Below are 16,815 nucleotides of genomic sequence, written 5' to 3' on the forward strand. Positions count from 1 at the left end.
TACATTTCCAGGACTCCAGGGGGAAAGTGAGGAAATGGAAAATGCACATACTGCTGCTGCAATAATCCACACAATCACAATGGAGAGAGTGGCCTTGTTCTGTCCAGTAACCATTCTGTGAGGCTTTGAATATTTCAGGAAATTAGGCTGATATTTAATGGCAGTACAGAAGGAACATTACTCAGGTTTAGATACAGTGTTGTACCTGTCCTGCAAGTGTTTGATGGTTACAGAGTAGACAGCTTTACTAACCCTGTGCTGTACGGTCCTGGGAACGTTGGATGGGGACATTGTCTACTGTGTTAAACAAGCAGTAGACAGAGGTTTACTCTATCTCTGGCCCCTGTCTGAAATTCTACTTGTTTATCCCCTCAGGAAACAAAGAATGTGCATGGAGTGGAAGCGGAGGCCTGGCCCGAGATGTTTCCAACAGCCTGCGAGTGCAATGCGAGCCTCGTTTGTCCCGGAGCTACTCGGACATGTTTTCCCGGACGGCCCTAGGAGCTGAGGGCCTGGGCCCGGCCGCTCGGGTTAACCCGTTCTCCGGCCGGGACGACCTGAAAGGCGGCAAGACCAAACTGTATGACTCGCCGAGCCGCTCGGTCATCTCGCTGAGCTTCGAGCTGCTGCCACTGCCACCACCTCCGCCGCCGTCCCCCTCGGCGATGATGGCCGCCCAGCCACTCACCCCGGAGCCGCTGAACCCAGCTCGAAGCGGCCTCCCCTGCGGAGCGCCACCCGCCCGACGATGCCGTTCGCTGCCTGAGCTCCGACGCCTGGGAGGGCGGGGCCAAGCCGGATCTGACCTCTCACCCCGGCAGGGTCGGAGGGAAGCGGAGGGTCAGGGCGGCCGAGGAGGCGGTGACGGCGCTAGTGGAGAGACGGGGGAGACAGGAGCAGACTCACCCGGTAGATCGCCGCCCGTTGATCGCACCGACAGGCCCTCGCTCTCCAGCACCGTCCGCGCTGACGGCGGGCCACCACGTTCTCCGGAGACCGACGCGGCGGTGAGCGAACGGCATCGGCGGTCCTTCTCCAACATTCCGTGCTCCTCCGAGCCGACGGGGGGCGTGCGTGCGCAGCATCTGCCGGGAAGCGCGCCTGCGTTCAGCGTCCCGAACCTGGCGGTTGAGTTGACTCCGCCCGCACTGCCGTGCCGGCCCGCCGACGTGACTGCGCATGCGCCGCTGTGCCGCCCCGTTGATGTGAATTCGCCGGTTGTCCGGACGCTCTCGCAGAATGCGCTTGCGCCGGTGTCCGGTTCCCTCTCGGGAAGCGCGGAGCTGCGACCAGAGCAAGAGACAGACGAGCGGCTCGCATGTCCCGGCTGCTGCCTGGGTGCTTTCGCCTTTCCTTTCCCCCCGGTCTGTTTGCGTTCCAACAGCCAGCCGGCCCGATACCCAGAGCTCAACTGTGAGTCTGACCGCCTTATTGGTGAGGAGGAGGGTGTGGCGATGCCGGCTGGTAGCGGTCACCCGGCCTAGGAGCCTGGGGCCTTGTCTCCGTGTGTGACCCGAGATTACAAGGTGTGGAGCTGGATGAACACAGCAGGCCAGGCAGCATCAGAGGAGCAGGAAGGCTGATGTTTCGGGTTTCTGAGGATAAGTCCACGCCTGAAACGCCAGCTTTTCCTGCTCCTCTGCTGCTGCTTGGCCTGCTGTGTTCATCCAGCTCCACACTTCTTTATCTCGGATTCCCCAGCATCTGCAGTTCCTGCTATCTCCGTGTGAGATCCAGTTTGTCACCCTCTCTCTGAACTCATCCTCCCTGTCCTCAAAAACCACCCTCCTCCGAACACCACCACCTAATATCCTCCAAGAACTACTTTCAAAATCACCCTCTGAGCGCACACACACACACACTCCCCAATACCACCTTCTGAACACACACACACGTACTCCCCAATACCACCTTCTCAAAACACACACACACACGTACTCTCCAATACCACCTTCTCAACACACACACACGTACTCTCCAATACCACCTTCTCAACACACACACACACACGTACTCCCCAATATCACCTTCTCAAAACACACACACACACGTACTCCCCAATGCCACCTTCTCAACACACACACACACACACACGTACTCTCCAATACCACCTTCTCAACACACACACACGTACTCCCCAATACCACCTTCTCAACACACACACACGTACTCCCCAATACCACCTTCTCAACACACACACACACACGTACTCCCCAATGCCACCTTCTCAACACACACAGACTCCCCAATACCACCTTCTCAACACACACGCACACACACACACACACTCCCCAATACCACCTTCTCAACACACACACACACGTACTCCCCAATACCACCTTCTCAACACACACGTACTCCCCAATACCACCTTCTCAACACACACACACACACACACACGTACTCCCCAATACCACCTTCTCAACACACACACGTACTCCCCAATACCACCTTCTCAACACACACGTACTCCCCAATACCACCTTCTCAACACACTCACAGGTACTCCCCAATACCACCTTCTCAACACACACACACACACACGTACTCCCCAGTACCACCTGAACACACACACGTACTCCCCAATACCACCTGAACACACACACGTACACCCCAATACCACCTTCTCAACACACACACACACACACGTACTCCCCAATACCACCTTCTCAACACACACACACACGTACTCCCCAATACCACCTTCTGAACACACACACACACACACACACACACACACACACACACACGTACTCCCCAATACCACCACCTGAACACACACACGTACTCCCCAATACCACGTTCTGAACACACATACTCCCCAATACCACCTGAACACACACATGTACTCCCCAATACCACCTTCTGAACACACACACACTCTCCAATACCACCTTCTGAACACACACACACTCCCCACTGTCCATGTCCAAATGCAAATATTCCCTGAACCTTCCTCTGAACTCAAGCTAGTCACCCTCTGAACACAAATGCTGCCATATCACTCTCCAAAAACACATCTACTCCCCCAGTATCAATCTCCAAAAACAGAAATTGCTGGAAAATCTCAGCAGGTGTGACAGCATCTGTGGAGTATCAGTCTCCAAAACCAACCCTCCAAACACAATTTCCCCCATTATCTCCCTTTCCCCAAACCCAAATACTGCCACCGGTGGCTCAGTGGTTAGCACTGCAGCCTCACAGCACCAGGGACCCGGGTTCGATTCCAGCCTCAGGTCACTGTCTGTGTGGAGTTTGCACATTCTCCCTGTGTCTGCGTGGGTTTCCTCCAGGTGCTCTGGTTTCCTCCCACAGTCCAAACACGTACAGGCTAGGTGGATTGGCCATGCTCAATTGCCCATAGTGTTCAAGGGTGTGTGTGGGTTGTAGGGGGATGGGTCTGGGTGGGATGCTGCAAGGGGCGGTGTGGACTTGTTGGGCCGAAGGGCCTGTTTCCACACTGTACGGAATCTAATCTAATCTTCACAAAAAATATTGCCCTCCCCTAAACACCAACCCCCATATCACCTTCCTCCAAACAACATCTTCCTGAAATCAAACACCTCCCGTCCCCAAAACCCGGTTATTGCCCTCTTTGACATAAATATCACTTCTGCGATGTCAAGGGCAAGGGGTCCCAGAGCGCTGTCACTGTGCAAGATTCATTGTGAATGTTGCATTCACACCCAACCCCCAAAGGCAAGGATTACCCTCCACATACCCCACATTCTTCCAGCGCCCCAGATTTCACTCACCCCACCCATCTCCAATAGCTCCCTCCCCTAAACCCTTGGTGACAGAGGGTCCATAGGGCTCTCTCATAGTCTCTGAGATTCACCCCAAATATTGACTCCATGCATCTTCATGCGTGTGTGGAATGGACATTTGGGGGGTGAATCTCAGGGATTCCCTCTGTATGCCCCCCACCCCATGCCACCAAATATCAACTTTCCTATCACACCCTACCACAAAGATAACCCTGCACTCAAATTTCACTATCCAAATCAGCACCATCCCCAGAAATCATCCTCTCAGAATCCATGGGTCAGTGGGATAGAGGGTTTGCAGGGCATTCTCACTACCCTGCAGGATTTATTCTTCACATCACCCTCTTCCCCCTGCCCTTTTTGACATATGGACCCCATACCATTCTCCCCATCTCCCTGCCCCATTTCTTGTCTTCCTTCCATTGCCATCAAAAGGCCTCACTCCAGACGTTGTATATAAGTGCATGGCTGCTTTGGTTAAAAAGGCTTTACTTAGACCTTGAAAACGCCTTATAATAATCATTTCTGTTCAGTTTAGTTTAATCCAAATAAAGGGGAGGGGGGTCTTGGTTAATGTGGTATTGTTTATATTCAGCAGCAGACAAGTGCTGTAGTCTCTCTGTTACAAGAGTCTGGTGCAGCCCCATCACTCTCATCTGTGTGCAGCCAAGCCTGCTCTTTAAGGAATATATGGACCCAAAGGGGTCCCTTTCTCTTTTTTTTAATCCATACATTCTGTTTTATTCACAGTGTTTTTGTTTTGACTAAGGATGCTTGCTCACACTGTGCTTTAAGCAATATCAACTTCTCACAGGAGACGGGTTTATTCTCCAAATTCCCTTCGAAGGGACGTACCAGCCTTTCCACTGAGTGCCACCTAATGTTACCACTATAAAGTTGGCTATTCACCTGCCAACCTCTGAGGGTTCTATGGGAATGAAAATGAATTTGAATAAATACTTCTATAGCTCAAGAATGTAATTTTATGATGAATTTCTTCGCTGTTTAAAACCTTATTTTAAATTTTGGCTGTATTTTGCAATTTGCCATGATGTGTACAGACTTTGGGAATCAGCTGTTTCACAAGTGGTTGGATGCCTGTTGTTAATGCTTGTGCTGCTGTGGGGTTAACAGAAAGCGAAGAAGTACTTAGTGTTTTTTCCTTCATTCATCGATGTGGACAAGGCTGGCATTTATTGCCCATTTATTTGCCCTTGAGAAGGAGATGGCAAGCTGAAAAGATGCAGTTGTTGGGGTTTATAGCTTTTTGGGGTTGTTTTTGATATAACACTGGCTTTCTTGGCCATTTCAGAGGCAGTTATGATTCAACTACAATGCTGTAGGTTTGGAATCAAATGTAGGCCAGACCTGATAAAGATAGCAGATTTCTGTCCCTAAAGAAAATTAGTTATCCAGATGGGTTTTTACAATAATCTGGTAGTTTCTTCTTCATTGCTGATATTCGCATTTTATTTTAAATGACTGAATTCAAATTGCCCAACTACTGCGGTGGGATTTGATTATTAATCCATGCCTCTGGATTACTAGCAACATAATCACTGTGCTACTATACTTACCTATCTATGTGTATATGTTGGTATGTTTGTAACTCATTGTATGGGAACAGGAGAGTAGAATAGTGAAACAATTAATATCTGCACGACCAAGGCTGGCCAGATAGTGCATAATGTGTCACTGATCTAAATATCTCCCAAGAAAGAGGGACTGAGACAACATTCTGTACAGACATATCTCCCTAACAGGGGAACTGAGAGACTAGTCTGCCTACAGATTTATCTCCCTTAGAGACTCCTGTAAGTGCACAGGTAATTTGTTGTAAATTGGGCGAATATTGTTCTGTTTTGAGGACATCTTTTGTAACCGTTGAAGTTAATATTTGCTCTATATTGTCTGTCTGACTGAGGAGTCAGATTTTAATAAAGCTTTGATCTCTGATATCTCCTTTCTTATTCTTAATTGTGCTACTCTGGGTGATGGGGAGTGCTGGTGTGGAGAATGATGGCACAGAGTGGAAGATTGTCTACCTTGTCCAAAAACATATTGTGAAAGCATGTTCGAAGGCATTATGTCTGCTGTCAAATGTTTCGGCTGTTAGTAGAAATCTCAGAAGAACATTAGGTCAACAGGTTGGGGGTGGAGGATGACTGGAGCAAAAGGACTGGCTTGGGGTATTCAATTCCCCCTCCCCCATACTGAATTGATACATGTTGAGCCTGATTTATTATCACCAGAAATGCATAACTTGCCTCAGCCTATGAATCAAGCAACTACTGCATGCCAGAATTCACAGTATCTCTGTGAAATCATAAATCCTATTTCAACATAGCAGCAATTGCTAGTTGTATGATTGCATGAACAGCAGCTGCACTCCAGGTTGGGTTCAGCAGAATTCAGGACGAACTTTTGAGCTCAAACCTTTCCCTGACACTCTGCTATCATTCATTTGATACTTGCCAGCTGTTCCGAAATAATGTTTTGCTCGTCAGCAGTCTTTTGGAAAATGGGAGCTGCTATATTCATGACTGGAGAGACAGGGACCGTGAGTCGTCATCAGCTCATCTCCACAGTAGGTGAAACCCATTACGGTGTTACAAAGTGATAATGGACGAATGAAAACTATCTGTCCCAGAGAATCATGATTCCTGGAGCATCATGATGAGGCACTGTGCTGCCCACCAATAGCAATGTGACTTCCTGGGAGAGAGATTTTAAAATCATTTAAAAGACCAAGGGCAATTGAAGCAAAAACATTTACAGATTGTGATCTGAATATAATTGTCCACATGCTTAGAGCAGATGACCGTTTCCAGCTTGATTTAAAGCACCGTAATATGGCGGGAAAGGATGAGACACCACTTTCCTGCATCTCCACATGCCTGCCTCTCATAATCCTATGCAGTAGTGACTCAAAATCTGTACCCTAGAGAAAGTAAGGATTTATCCAGTCACTCTCCTCTCTGTGCTATGTTGATGTACCAAATTCTATCAGCGTGCATCGTGCTAAAATAAACAACTAAAAGTTGGAAATGGGAAATGCATCCTATTTCTGTGTTATCATTTTGACAAGAAAGTTTCAAATTCTTATGGAAGTAAGGACAGATAGAGGGGGGGAAACCCGTATCAGGGCACAGAGGACAGACAGAACTGCTCCTGTCTGTGAGAGGACAAAGAAACACCTGCATGGGGGAATGAGAACAGACAGAAGAAACAACAGAAATTGCTAGAAAAGCTCAGTATCTGTGGGAAGAAAGCAGAGTCAGGTGACACAAGTTCTGATGAAGAGTCACTGGACTTGACGAGTTAACTCCGCCTTCTCCCCACAGCTGCTGCCAGACCAGTTGAGCTTCCCCAGAAATTTCTGTTTTTGTTTCAGATCTCCTCCCTCCCACTATCCAAGGGCCCAAACATACCTTCCAGGTGAAGCAACACTTCACCTGCACTTCCCAGAATCTAGTCTGTTACATTCACTGCTCAAAATGTGGTCGAGTCCACATTGGGGAAACGAAGCGTAGATTTGGCAACCATTTCACAGAACATCTACGTTCTGATCGCAAAAAAGACTTTAAACTAGCTGTTGCCTGCCACTTCAATGCACCAACATCTCTGTCTCTGGCTTGCTGCAGTGTTCTAGTGAAGCCAAACGCAAGCTGGAGGAACTACACCTCATTTTCCACTTGGGGACCCTACAACCCTCCGGACTCAATATTGAGTTCAATAATTTTAGGGCCTAAACTCTCCCGTGTCCCAACCCCACCTCCACTCACCAGGCGTTGTTACCAAATAGCCTGCCATTACACACGCCCGTTGTTAGTGACTAAAAGTCCCCATTAACAACTATTCACCCTCGCAGCTTGATCGTTAGCAACTCCTTTGTCTGTCCAACTCTCTCTCTCTTTTTGGGCCCTAATGTATTGTTTACTCCCTACCCCACCCAACTCCCTATTTTCTGCACATAAACAGACGTTTTCCCAACCACCATTAGTTCTGAGGAAGGAGCAGCAGACCTAAAACGTTAACTCTGTATTCTCCTTCACAGATACTGCCAGACCTACTGAGCATATCTACCAATTAGTCCATTTGCCAACCTGGCAGGACTGTCCTCTCACACAGTGTAAAATGTTGTTCCCCTTATATTTGCAAATGTCCCAATAAGTGTTGAGAGAGCAAGTGCAGACATGATAGATTGAATGGCCTCCTTCCGCAGAGTAACAAATTTGTGATTCTGAAGAAGCAAGATGAATGCGTAAACAAAATGTGTCTTCTCTCGGCAATAAGAAATTTATTTCCTTCTGCCTGACTTCCCAGGAAAAGGTGTTCCATCCACGCATGGGTAAAGTTACTTTGATTCTTAAATCAGCACTGGGCGCTGTTGTAACGATGTCCAGTCTGAAAAACAGCACCTCTTGGAGCAGCAATCCAGATTTCCTATTCCCGTCCCTGTTGTACTCCACCACCAGATGGCAGAGTCATTCCAAGAGTGTGGATCCAGAGGGAGGTTGCAGAGACTGGCATGGCTGGTGTTTCATCTGATAGAAATGTGACATGAGGATGCAACAAGTGGTACATTAGCAGCACTTCTTTCAATGCAACCATCTTTAATCCAGAGAACTTTAAAAATTTTCAAAACCCCATTAAGGCACTTGGGAGAATAATTGTGCATATTACTGAGGATATGAATTAGTTTTACTGTCTTAGTAGGGGCTCTGTTAGCTGAGTTTTCTAGACAGCTGGTTTGCAATATAGAGTGATACCAACAGCATTGCTTCAATTCCAGCCACCGGCATAAAAGACTCTCCTTAAGCTGTCCCCTCACCTGAGGTATGGCGACCCTCAGGTTAAACCACCTCCAGTTGTGGTCTCCTGAGACTATGACTTTACCATACTGCTTTAGCACTGGCATCTGCTTGCGAGGAAGATTACCAGGGATGAGAGAGTTTTAGTGCCAGTGGAGAGACTGGAGAAGTGTGATCATGTTCCCGAGAGACAAAAAAACTGATAGATGTTGTTTGAAATTAGGTGTATTACTATAAACCCTTCTCATGAAAAGTCCCTGGACTCGAAACATTAAGGTTAGGTTACCTACAGTGTGGAAACAGGCCCTTTGGCCCAACAGGTCCACACTGCCCCTAGGAGCATCCCACCCAGACCCATCCCCCTATAACCCACACACCCCTGAACACTATGGGCAATTTAGCACGGCCTATCCACCTAGCCTGCACATCTTTGGACTGTGGGAGGAAACCCACGCAGACACGGGGAGAATGTGCAAACTCCACACAGACAGTGACCTGAGGCTGGAATCGAACCCGGGACCCTGGCGCTGTGAGGCTGCAGTGCTAACCACTGAGCCACCGTGCCGCTTTCTCCCTATGGATGCTGCTAGATCCGCTGAGTTTCTCCAGCAATTTCAGTTTTTGCCTTAGATCTCAATCATACGAGTGCTGAGATCATTTGCAAAAGAACTGGAGGGGAAATGAAGAGAATTTTATTTGTTAACACGGCAATTTGTTGTGGTTTGAAGGGCACTGCCTGAAAGAATGTTAGAAGTACATTGAATAGTAAATTCCAAAAAGGATTTGGATAAATATTTGATGCGAGAAATTTGCAGGACTACGGGGAGAGTAAAGGGGATGGGACTAAATTGATCACTTTCACAAATGTGGTATACTGCATCCACTGTACCCGGTGCGGCTTCCTCTACATTGGGGAAACCAAGCGGAGGCTTGGGGACCGCTTTGCAGAACACCTCCGCTCAGTTCGCAACAAACAACTGCACCTCCCAGTCGCAAACCATTTCCACTCCCCCTCCCATTCTCTTGATGACATGTCCATCATGGGCCTCCTGCACTGCCACAATGATGCCACCCGAAGGTTGCAGGAACAGCAACTCATATTCCGCCTGGGAACCCTGCAGCCATATGGTATCAATGTGGACTTCACCAGTTTCAAAATCTCCCCTTCCCCTACTGCATCCCTAAACCAGCCCAGTTCGTCCCCTCCCCCCACTGCACCACACAAACAGCCCAGCTCTTCCCCCCCCCACCCACTGCATCCCAAAACCAGTCCAACCTGTCTCTGCCTCCCTAACCGGTTCTTCCTCTCACCCATCCCTTCCTCCCACCCCAAGCCGCACCCCCATCTACCTACTAACCTCATCCCACCTCCTTGACCTGTCCGTCTTCCCTGGACTGACCTATCCCCTCCCTACCTCCCCACCTATACTCTCTCCACCTATCTTCTTTACTCTCCATCTTCGGTCCGCCTCCCCCTCTCTCCCTATTTATTCCAGTTCCCTCTCCCCATCCCCCTCTCTGATGAAGGGTCTAGGCCCGAAACGTCAGCTTTTGTGCTCCTGAGATGCTGCTTGGCCTGCTGTGTTCATCCAGCCTCACATTTTATTATCTTGTAAAAATTCCGTGATGGGTTTCAAATGTTCATTATCAATTGTTCAGACACATTATGGTATGTGAACCCAGACCTCTGCCCCAGACTTGGACGCAATCAATGTACCGTTAACTCCATCTACTGACAGATTTTATGCTGTTTACAAAGAGAGTGGGGGAAGAAGATCAGGTGCAACAAATTGTCAGCCCCGGGACATTTCTGCAGGAGTTCCTCAGTAATGTCTTCCAGCTACTTTGTCAATGACCTTCCCTCGATCTCATAAGGGGATGTTTACTGATATTTGTGCAATGTTCAGCATCATTCACAACTCCTCAGATACTGAAGCAGTCCATGTCCAAATGCAGCAATAATTGGACAATATCCAGCTTGGGCTGACAAGTGGCAAATGACGGTCACACCACGCAATTGCCAGGAAATGACCATCTCCAATGATGGACAGACTCTAACTCACTTCTTGCCATTCAATTGTGTTACCATCACTGAATCCCTCACTGTAACTACTGACCAGAAATTGAACTGGAATAGCCATATAAATGCTGTAGCTACAGAGCAGATCAGAGGCATGGAATACTGCAATGAGTAACTCACCTCCGGAATTCCCAAAGCCTGTCCACCCAACGACAAATTACAAATCAGGCGTGTGATGGAGTACTCAGATGAGTGCAGTTCCAACGACACTCAAGGATCTTGATGCCATTCAGGACATAGCAGCTGTACTCGATTGTTTGTGGATGTGGTGTCGCTCACTGTCTCTGCCACAATCAAAGTTCTGCAGAAATCCACCCAGACTTCTCAGACAGCATTTTCCAAATCCTAACCACTTTGATCTAGAGGGACAAGGGCAGCAGCTACATGAGAACATCCCACCTGTACAGTCCAGTCCAAGCCACCCACCATCCTGACTTGGAAAGATATTGCTATTCCTTCAGTGTCACTGGGTCAATATCCTGGAATTCCCTCCCTGACACCATACTGGGTCTATCTTCAGCAAATAGACCGCAACAGTTTCACAGACAGCAGCTGCCCACCACCTTCTCAAGGACAAGGGCACGCATTCCATAAATGAATTTAAAAAGTGAACAGGGTAGATTAGGGAGTGGCAAGCAGCAAAGGAATTGCCAATCATTGTTGTAAAGAAACAGCGAATGAGCCCAGAGTAAACATTAACAGAGGAGTAAAAGACAGCTGTATCTGAAGGCAAAAAACAATGAAAAGCAATAGCCAGAGTAGAATAATAAAATGTGAGGCTGGATGAACACAGCAGGCCAAGCAGCATCTCAGGAGCACAAAAGCTGACGTTTCAGGCCTAGACCCTTCATCAGAGAGCTCCTGAGATGCTGCTTGGCCTGCTGTGTTCATCCAGCCTCACATTTTATTATCTTGGAATCTCCAGCATCTGCAGTTCCCATTATCTCTGATACTATTTTAGCCAGAGTAGAACTTGGTTAACAAAAAGAAACAAATCAAATGGAAAGTTCACGGTCTGAAATTGTTGAACTTATTGCTATGTCCAGGGAGCTGTAAACAGCCTTCTCCCAGCCCCTTTTAAAAACAATCGAAAGTTGCTATTTGCCCACTCGTGACTGTGCTCATTCTTTGAAAGAGTCGTCATTTGTAGTTCCAGATCCTCAACACTTGATGTACCTCATCCTCAAATATCTGTTACCAATAACTTTCTCTCTTGCACTGTATTCCTGAAACCAGGAATTAGCTCTAAATCCCATTAACACCGAGGCAACTTGATCATTTACTCTCCAATATTCCTGAAAACAGCAGAATTTGCATATTGCTATATAATAAAAAAATTGTCAAAATTTTTCATCGTGCACTCAACTGGACATCCCCTTTTAAGTTTGTATGTCTTGGGAAACAACATATTACACTGTGTGAGAAGAGAATACTGATTGGTTATCAGTGGATTCTGATTGGCAGTAATGCTGCCATGGTGATTTACTAGCGTTCAGTTTCTAGGCAACCAATCATTACTCTGAGTTCATACAGTATTGTTTTCCCCTGCCCCCACACCTCAGTTATTCACATTTATTGATTAATTGAATAATGGCATTGAAAGTCATAAATCCAAATTTGCCGAAGACACAAAGTTAGGTGGCTTTGTCGTGCATAATATAATTTAAAACAACCACGGGATATTAATTGTCTACATTAATGGGCAAAACTACAGAAGATGGAATTCAGTGTAAGCAAAGGTGAGGACATCCATTTTGCACTAAAAAGGATAGATCAGGCTATTTTCTAGATGACATGAAGTAAAATCCAGCGGATGTCCAAACAGCCTCGGGGGTTCAGGGGTTTAGATCTTTAAAATGTCACAAAGAGCTGCAGAAGATAATCAAGAAAGCGAATGGAACAGCGGCCTTCCTATCTAGTGGACTGGGGTATAAGGATGCAGATGTTACGCTGCAGTTATACAAAACCCTCGTTAGACCCCATTTGGAGGACTGAGAGCAGGTCTGGACGCCACACCTTAGGAAAGATAGATTTGCAGCGGAGGGAGTACAACATAGTTTACAAGAATGATACCTGGATTTCAGGAGTTATGAGCAGAAGTATACAAATTAGACCCGTTTTCTCCAGAATTTAGAATGTTAAGGTGGGATCTGATCAATGTTGTCTGGATATTAACAGGAAAAGAAAGAGTAAATTAACTGTTTCCACAACTTGAGGATTCTAGAACTAGGTGCCATAGTTTGAGAATTACAATCAAACTGTTCAGGAGAGATGTTAGGAAGCATTTCTACACACCAAGGTTGGGAGAGGTTTGGAACTGTCTTCCTCAAATGGCAGTGGATGCTGGATCAGTTGTTAATTTTAAATCATAAGAGTGATAAATTTTTGTTACTCAAAGGCAGTAATGGATATGGGCCAAATACAGGGATATGGAGTTAGACTACACATCAGGCATGATCTCATTGAATGGTGGAACAAGCTTGAGGGGCAGAACGGCCAATTCCAGTTCCTGCATTCAACAGAAATTTCAGCAGTACTCTCGTTCTGTACAACCAAATTACAAAATTGTTCACATTCGATATTTATAATCAATTGAGTGTTTGGTATATTAGTTTCTCCTGCCTCTGCTGACATAGTCAGTCTGTGTGGGTGTCAGAAAGGTTCTGTGTGTTCTTGTCATTTACTCCTCAAATCCATCATCACTGAATATGAAGTCTTTCAGCTTTATTAAATTTACAGTTCTTAATGGACACTTAAAAAGAAACAGCACTTAACCGGGGCTTGTGGTTTATTTGTGGGCTGGAACTCAATTGCATCAATCTTGAAAGTTGGTTATACATATTGATCAGAACTTAATCAAATTCAATGTCGAAACAGGAGTAGTCCATTCAGCCCTTTAAATGTGTTCTGTCATTCACTATGATCATGGCTGATCTGTGGTCTAACTCCATTTGGCCTAATTAGTATTTCTTCACCGTTCTGAGGGTCCTGGCTTGTCTGGTTGCAGACTCAACCCCAGGTTCCTGTCCATGTTCTCTCCCCCTGCAACCCTCACCCATCCTTTTGTCCCTTCCGCCACCCCCCACACTGAAAATAGTTTTCATCTGCTGTAAAATACCTCATTCTCAAACTGTGTCGCAACAAAATGAAATGTCCTCCCGGTATTTACCCAGTCTAGTTCCCTCAGGATCTTATATGGTTCAACAAGATTCACTCACAACCCTTTTCCCTCACTCCATCTCAGAATCAGCAAGACACAGAGGCAGAGAAGGGGACTGTTCTGCCCATTAGGTCTGTGCCAGCTCTCTGTACAGACCAAGTAAACCTGCAGAGATTTTAATGAATGCATGGGCGTGGTTCTTTTAATTAATTTAAGAGGCATTTGAGAGGGCATTAGATGATTATTTGGACAGAAAACGTGTGCAGAACAGGGGCAAAAAGGCAGAAGATTGGAACAATACAACTAGTGCAGACACAAATGGCTTACTGGACCATAACCATTCTGTGGGTGTGTAGAGCAATTTAATTAGTCCCATTTCTCCATTCCTTCCCTGTCACCTTTCAACTCTTATTTCCACCAGGTGCCTGCTCTCTCTCCTTTTTAAAATCATCAGTTATCACGGATGGGAGTTCCAGTCATTGTCACTTCCTGTGTAAAAATCCTCCTAATATTTCTTGTGCAAAATTTTAGATCAGCGTATCCTGATCTTTGTACCATCAGCCAGAGGTAACAGCTTTTCTTTGCCTGCCTTATCTAAACCTGTCATAATACACCCTCAGAGATAATGGGAACTGCAGATGCTGGAGAATCCAGGGATAACAAAGTGTGAAGCTGGATGAACACAGCAGGCCAAGCAGCATCTCAGGAGCACAAAAGCTGGTATTTTGGGCCTAGACCCTTCATCAGAGAGGGGTATGGGGAGAAGGTTCTGGAATAAATAGGGAGAGAGGGGGAGGCGGACCGAAGATGGAGAGAAAAGATAGGTTGAGAGGACCGTATAGGTGGGGAGGTAGGGAGGGGATAGGTCAGTCCAGGGAAGACGGACAGGTCAAGGAGGCGGGATGAGGTTAGTAGGTAGGAAATGGAGGTGCGGCTTGAGGTGGGAGGAAGGGATGGGTGAGAGGAAGAGCAAGTCAGGGAGGCGGCGACAAGCTGGGCTGGTTTTGGGATGCAGTGGGGGAAGGGTTCATCCACTTCACCAACACCTTCCACCCAAACCTCAAGTTCACCTGGGCCATCTCCAACACATCCCTCACCTTCCTGGACCTCTCAGTCTCCATCTCAGGTAACCAGCTAGAAACTGATGTCCATTTCAAGCCCACCGACTCCCACAGCGACCGAGAATACACCTCATCCCACCCACCCACCCTCCTGCAAAAATTCCATCCCCTATTCCCAATTCCTCCGCCTCCGCCACATCTGCTCCCAGGATGAGGCATTCCACTCCCGCACATCCCAGATGTCCACGTTCTCCAAGGACCGCAACTTTCCCCCCACAGTGGTCGAGAACGCCGTTGACAGCGTCTCCCGCATTTCCCGCAACACATCCCTCACACCCTGCCCCCACCATAACCGCCCCAATAGGATCCCCCTCGTTCTCACATACCACCCCACCAACCTCCGGATACAACGCATCATCCTCCGACACTTCTGCCATCTACAATCCGACCCCACCACCCAAGACGTTTTTCCATCCCCACCCTTGTCTGCCTTCTGGAGAGACCACTCTCTCCATGACTCCCTTGTCCGCTCCACAATCCCCGCCAACCCCACCACACCCGGCACTTTGCCCTGCAACTGCAGGAAGTGCTACACTTGCCCCTACACCTGCGCCCTCACCCCCATCCCAGGTCCCAAGATGACTTTCCATTATTAAGTAGATGTTCACCTGCACATCTGCCAATGTGGTATCTTGTATCCATTGTACCCAGTGTGGCTTCCTCTACATTGGGGAAAACAAGCGGAGACTTGGGGACCGCTTTGCAGAACATCTCCACTCGGTTCACAATAAACAACTGCAACCTCCCAGTCGCAAACCATTTTAATTCCCCCTCCCATTCCTCAGACGACATGTCCATCATGGGCCTCCTGCAGTGCCACAATGATGCCACCCGAAGGTTGCAAGAACAGCAACTCATATTCCGCTTGGGAACCTGCAGCCCAATGCTATCAATGTGGACTTCACAAGCTTTAAAATCTCCCCTTCCCCCACTGCATCCCAAAACCAGCCCAGCTTGTCCCCTCCCCCCACTGCATCCCAAATCTAGCCCAGCTCGTCCCCTCCCCCCACTGCATCCCAAAACCAGCCCAGCTTGTCCCCGCCTCCCTAACCTGTTCTTCCTCTCACCTATCCCTTCCTCCCACCCCAAGCCGCACCTCCATCTCCTACCTACTAACCTCATCCCACCTCCTTGACCTGTCCATCTTCCCTGGACTGACCTATCCCCTCCCTACCTCCCCACCTATACTGTCCTCTCCACCTATCCTCTTTTCTCTCCATCTCCGGTCCGCCTCCCCCTCTCTCCCTATTTATTCCAGAACCCTTTCCCCATGCCCCTTTCTGATGAAGGGTCTAGGCCCGAAACGTCAGCTTTTGTGCTCCTGAGATGCTGCTTCGCCTGCTGTGTTCATCCAGCTCCACACTTTTTTATCCATAATACACCCTCAACCTGTGGTAAAATCCCACACCTTTCGGATATATGTGAAAAGCACTTGAGCCACAGTTTAGGATTTGCTCCATGCAACCATAACACTGGTTGTTGAATTCCATCATAACTCTACCACATCTTTGGCAGAATCTCTTTTTAATAAATACATCAATGGGCTTTCCCCCTGACCTCCAAAATGAATAGTGGAGGTGCAGGAAGGACCCATGCAAAATGCACACAGCAGCATTTCTCATCCCCTCATTGAATCCATACAATGCAAAAACAGGCCAGACCCTTCCCCCACTCTCTGTAACTCTGCATGGGGTTTTTACCATGGCTAACTCCACCTGACCTACACACATTTGGACTGTGGGAGGAAACCCACAGAGACACAGGGAGAATACGCAAACTCCACACAGACAGACGTTGCCCAAGGCTGGGATTGAACCTGGGTCCCTGGCACGTGAGGTCGCAGTGCTAACCACCATGCTGCCCTTCATCTTTC

General features: G+C 47.7%; 2 protein-coding genes across 11 annotated transcripts in view; one reads left to right on the top strand and one right to left on the bottom strand.

Annotated features, from left to right (window-relative positions):
* LOC125451349 (dual specificity testis-specific protein kinase 1-like) overlaps positions 1 to 5,725 on the top strand; it is a 178,462-nt gene extending 172,737 nt beyond the window's left edge. For 2 of the 3 annotated variants that reach the window (XM_048528379.2, XM_048528377.2), the window contains one exon: positions 376 to 1,888. In XM_048528379.2, the coding sequence (XP_048384336.2) occupies positions 376 to 1,484 (1,109 nt within the window). In that variant the 3' untranslated portion in view covers positions 1,485 to 1,888. Of the gene's footprint in view, positions 1 to 375; positions 1,889 to 4,517 lie in introns of those variants that run through there. The other variant, XM_048528378.2, reaches the window with a different exon arrangement.
* The window catches only part of LOC125451350 (beta-1,3-galactosyltransferase 4-like), a 63,727-nt gene that overhangs the window by 35,881 nt on the left and 11,031 nt on the right, over positions 1 to 16,815 (bottom strand). The window contains exon 3 of one of the 8 annotated variants that reach the window (XM_059644923.1): positions 8,094 to 8,314. The exons of the other annotated variants lie outside the window; for them this stretch is intronic. Coding sequence (XP_059500906.1) covers position 8,314 — 1 coding nt within the window. The 3' untranslated portion in view covers positions 8,094 to 8,313. Of the gene's footprint in view, positions 1 to 8,093; positions 8,315 to 16,815 lie in introns of those variants that run through there. 8 annotated transcript variants of the gene reach the window in all.

Source organism: Stegostoma tigrinum, chromosome 3 (genome assembly GCF_030684315.1).
Source record: "Stegostoma tigrinum isolate sSteTig4 chromosome 3, sSteTig4.hap1, whole genome shotgun sequence".
NCBI classification, from domain to species: domain Eukaryota; kingdom Metazoa; phylum Chordata; class Chondrichthyes; order Orectolobiformes; family Stegostomatidae; genus Stegostoma; species Stegostoma tigrinum.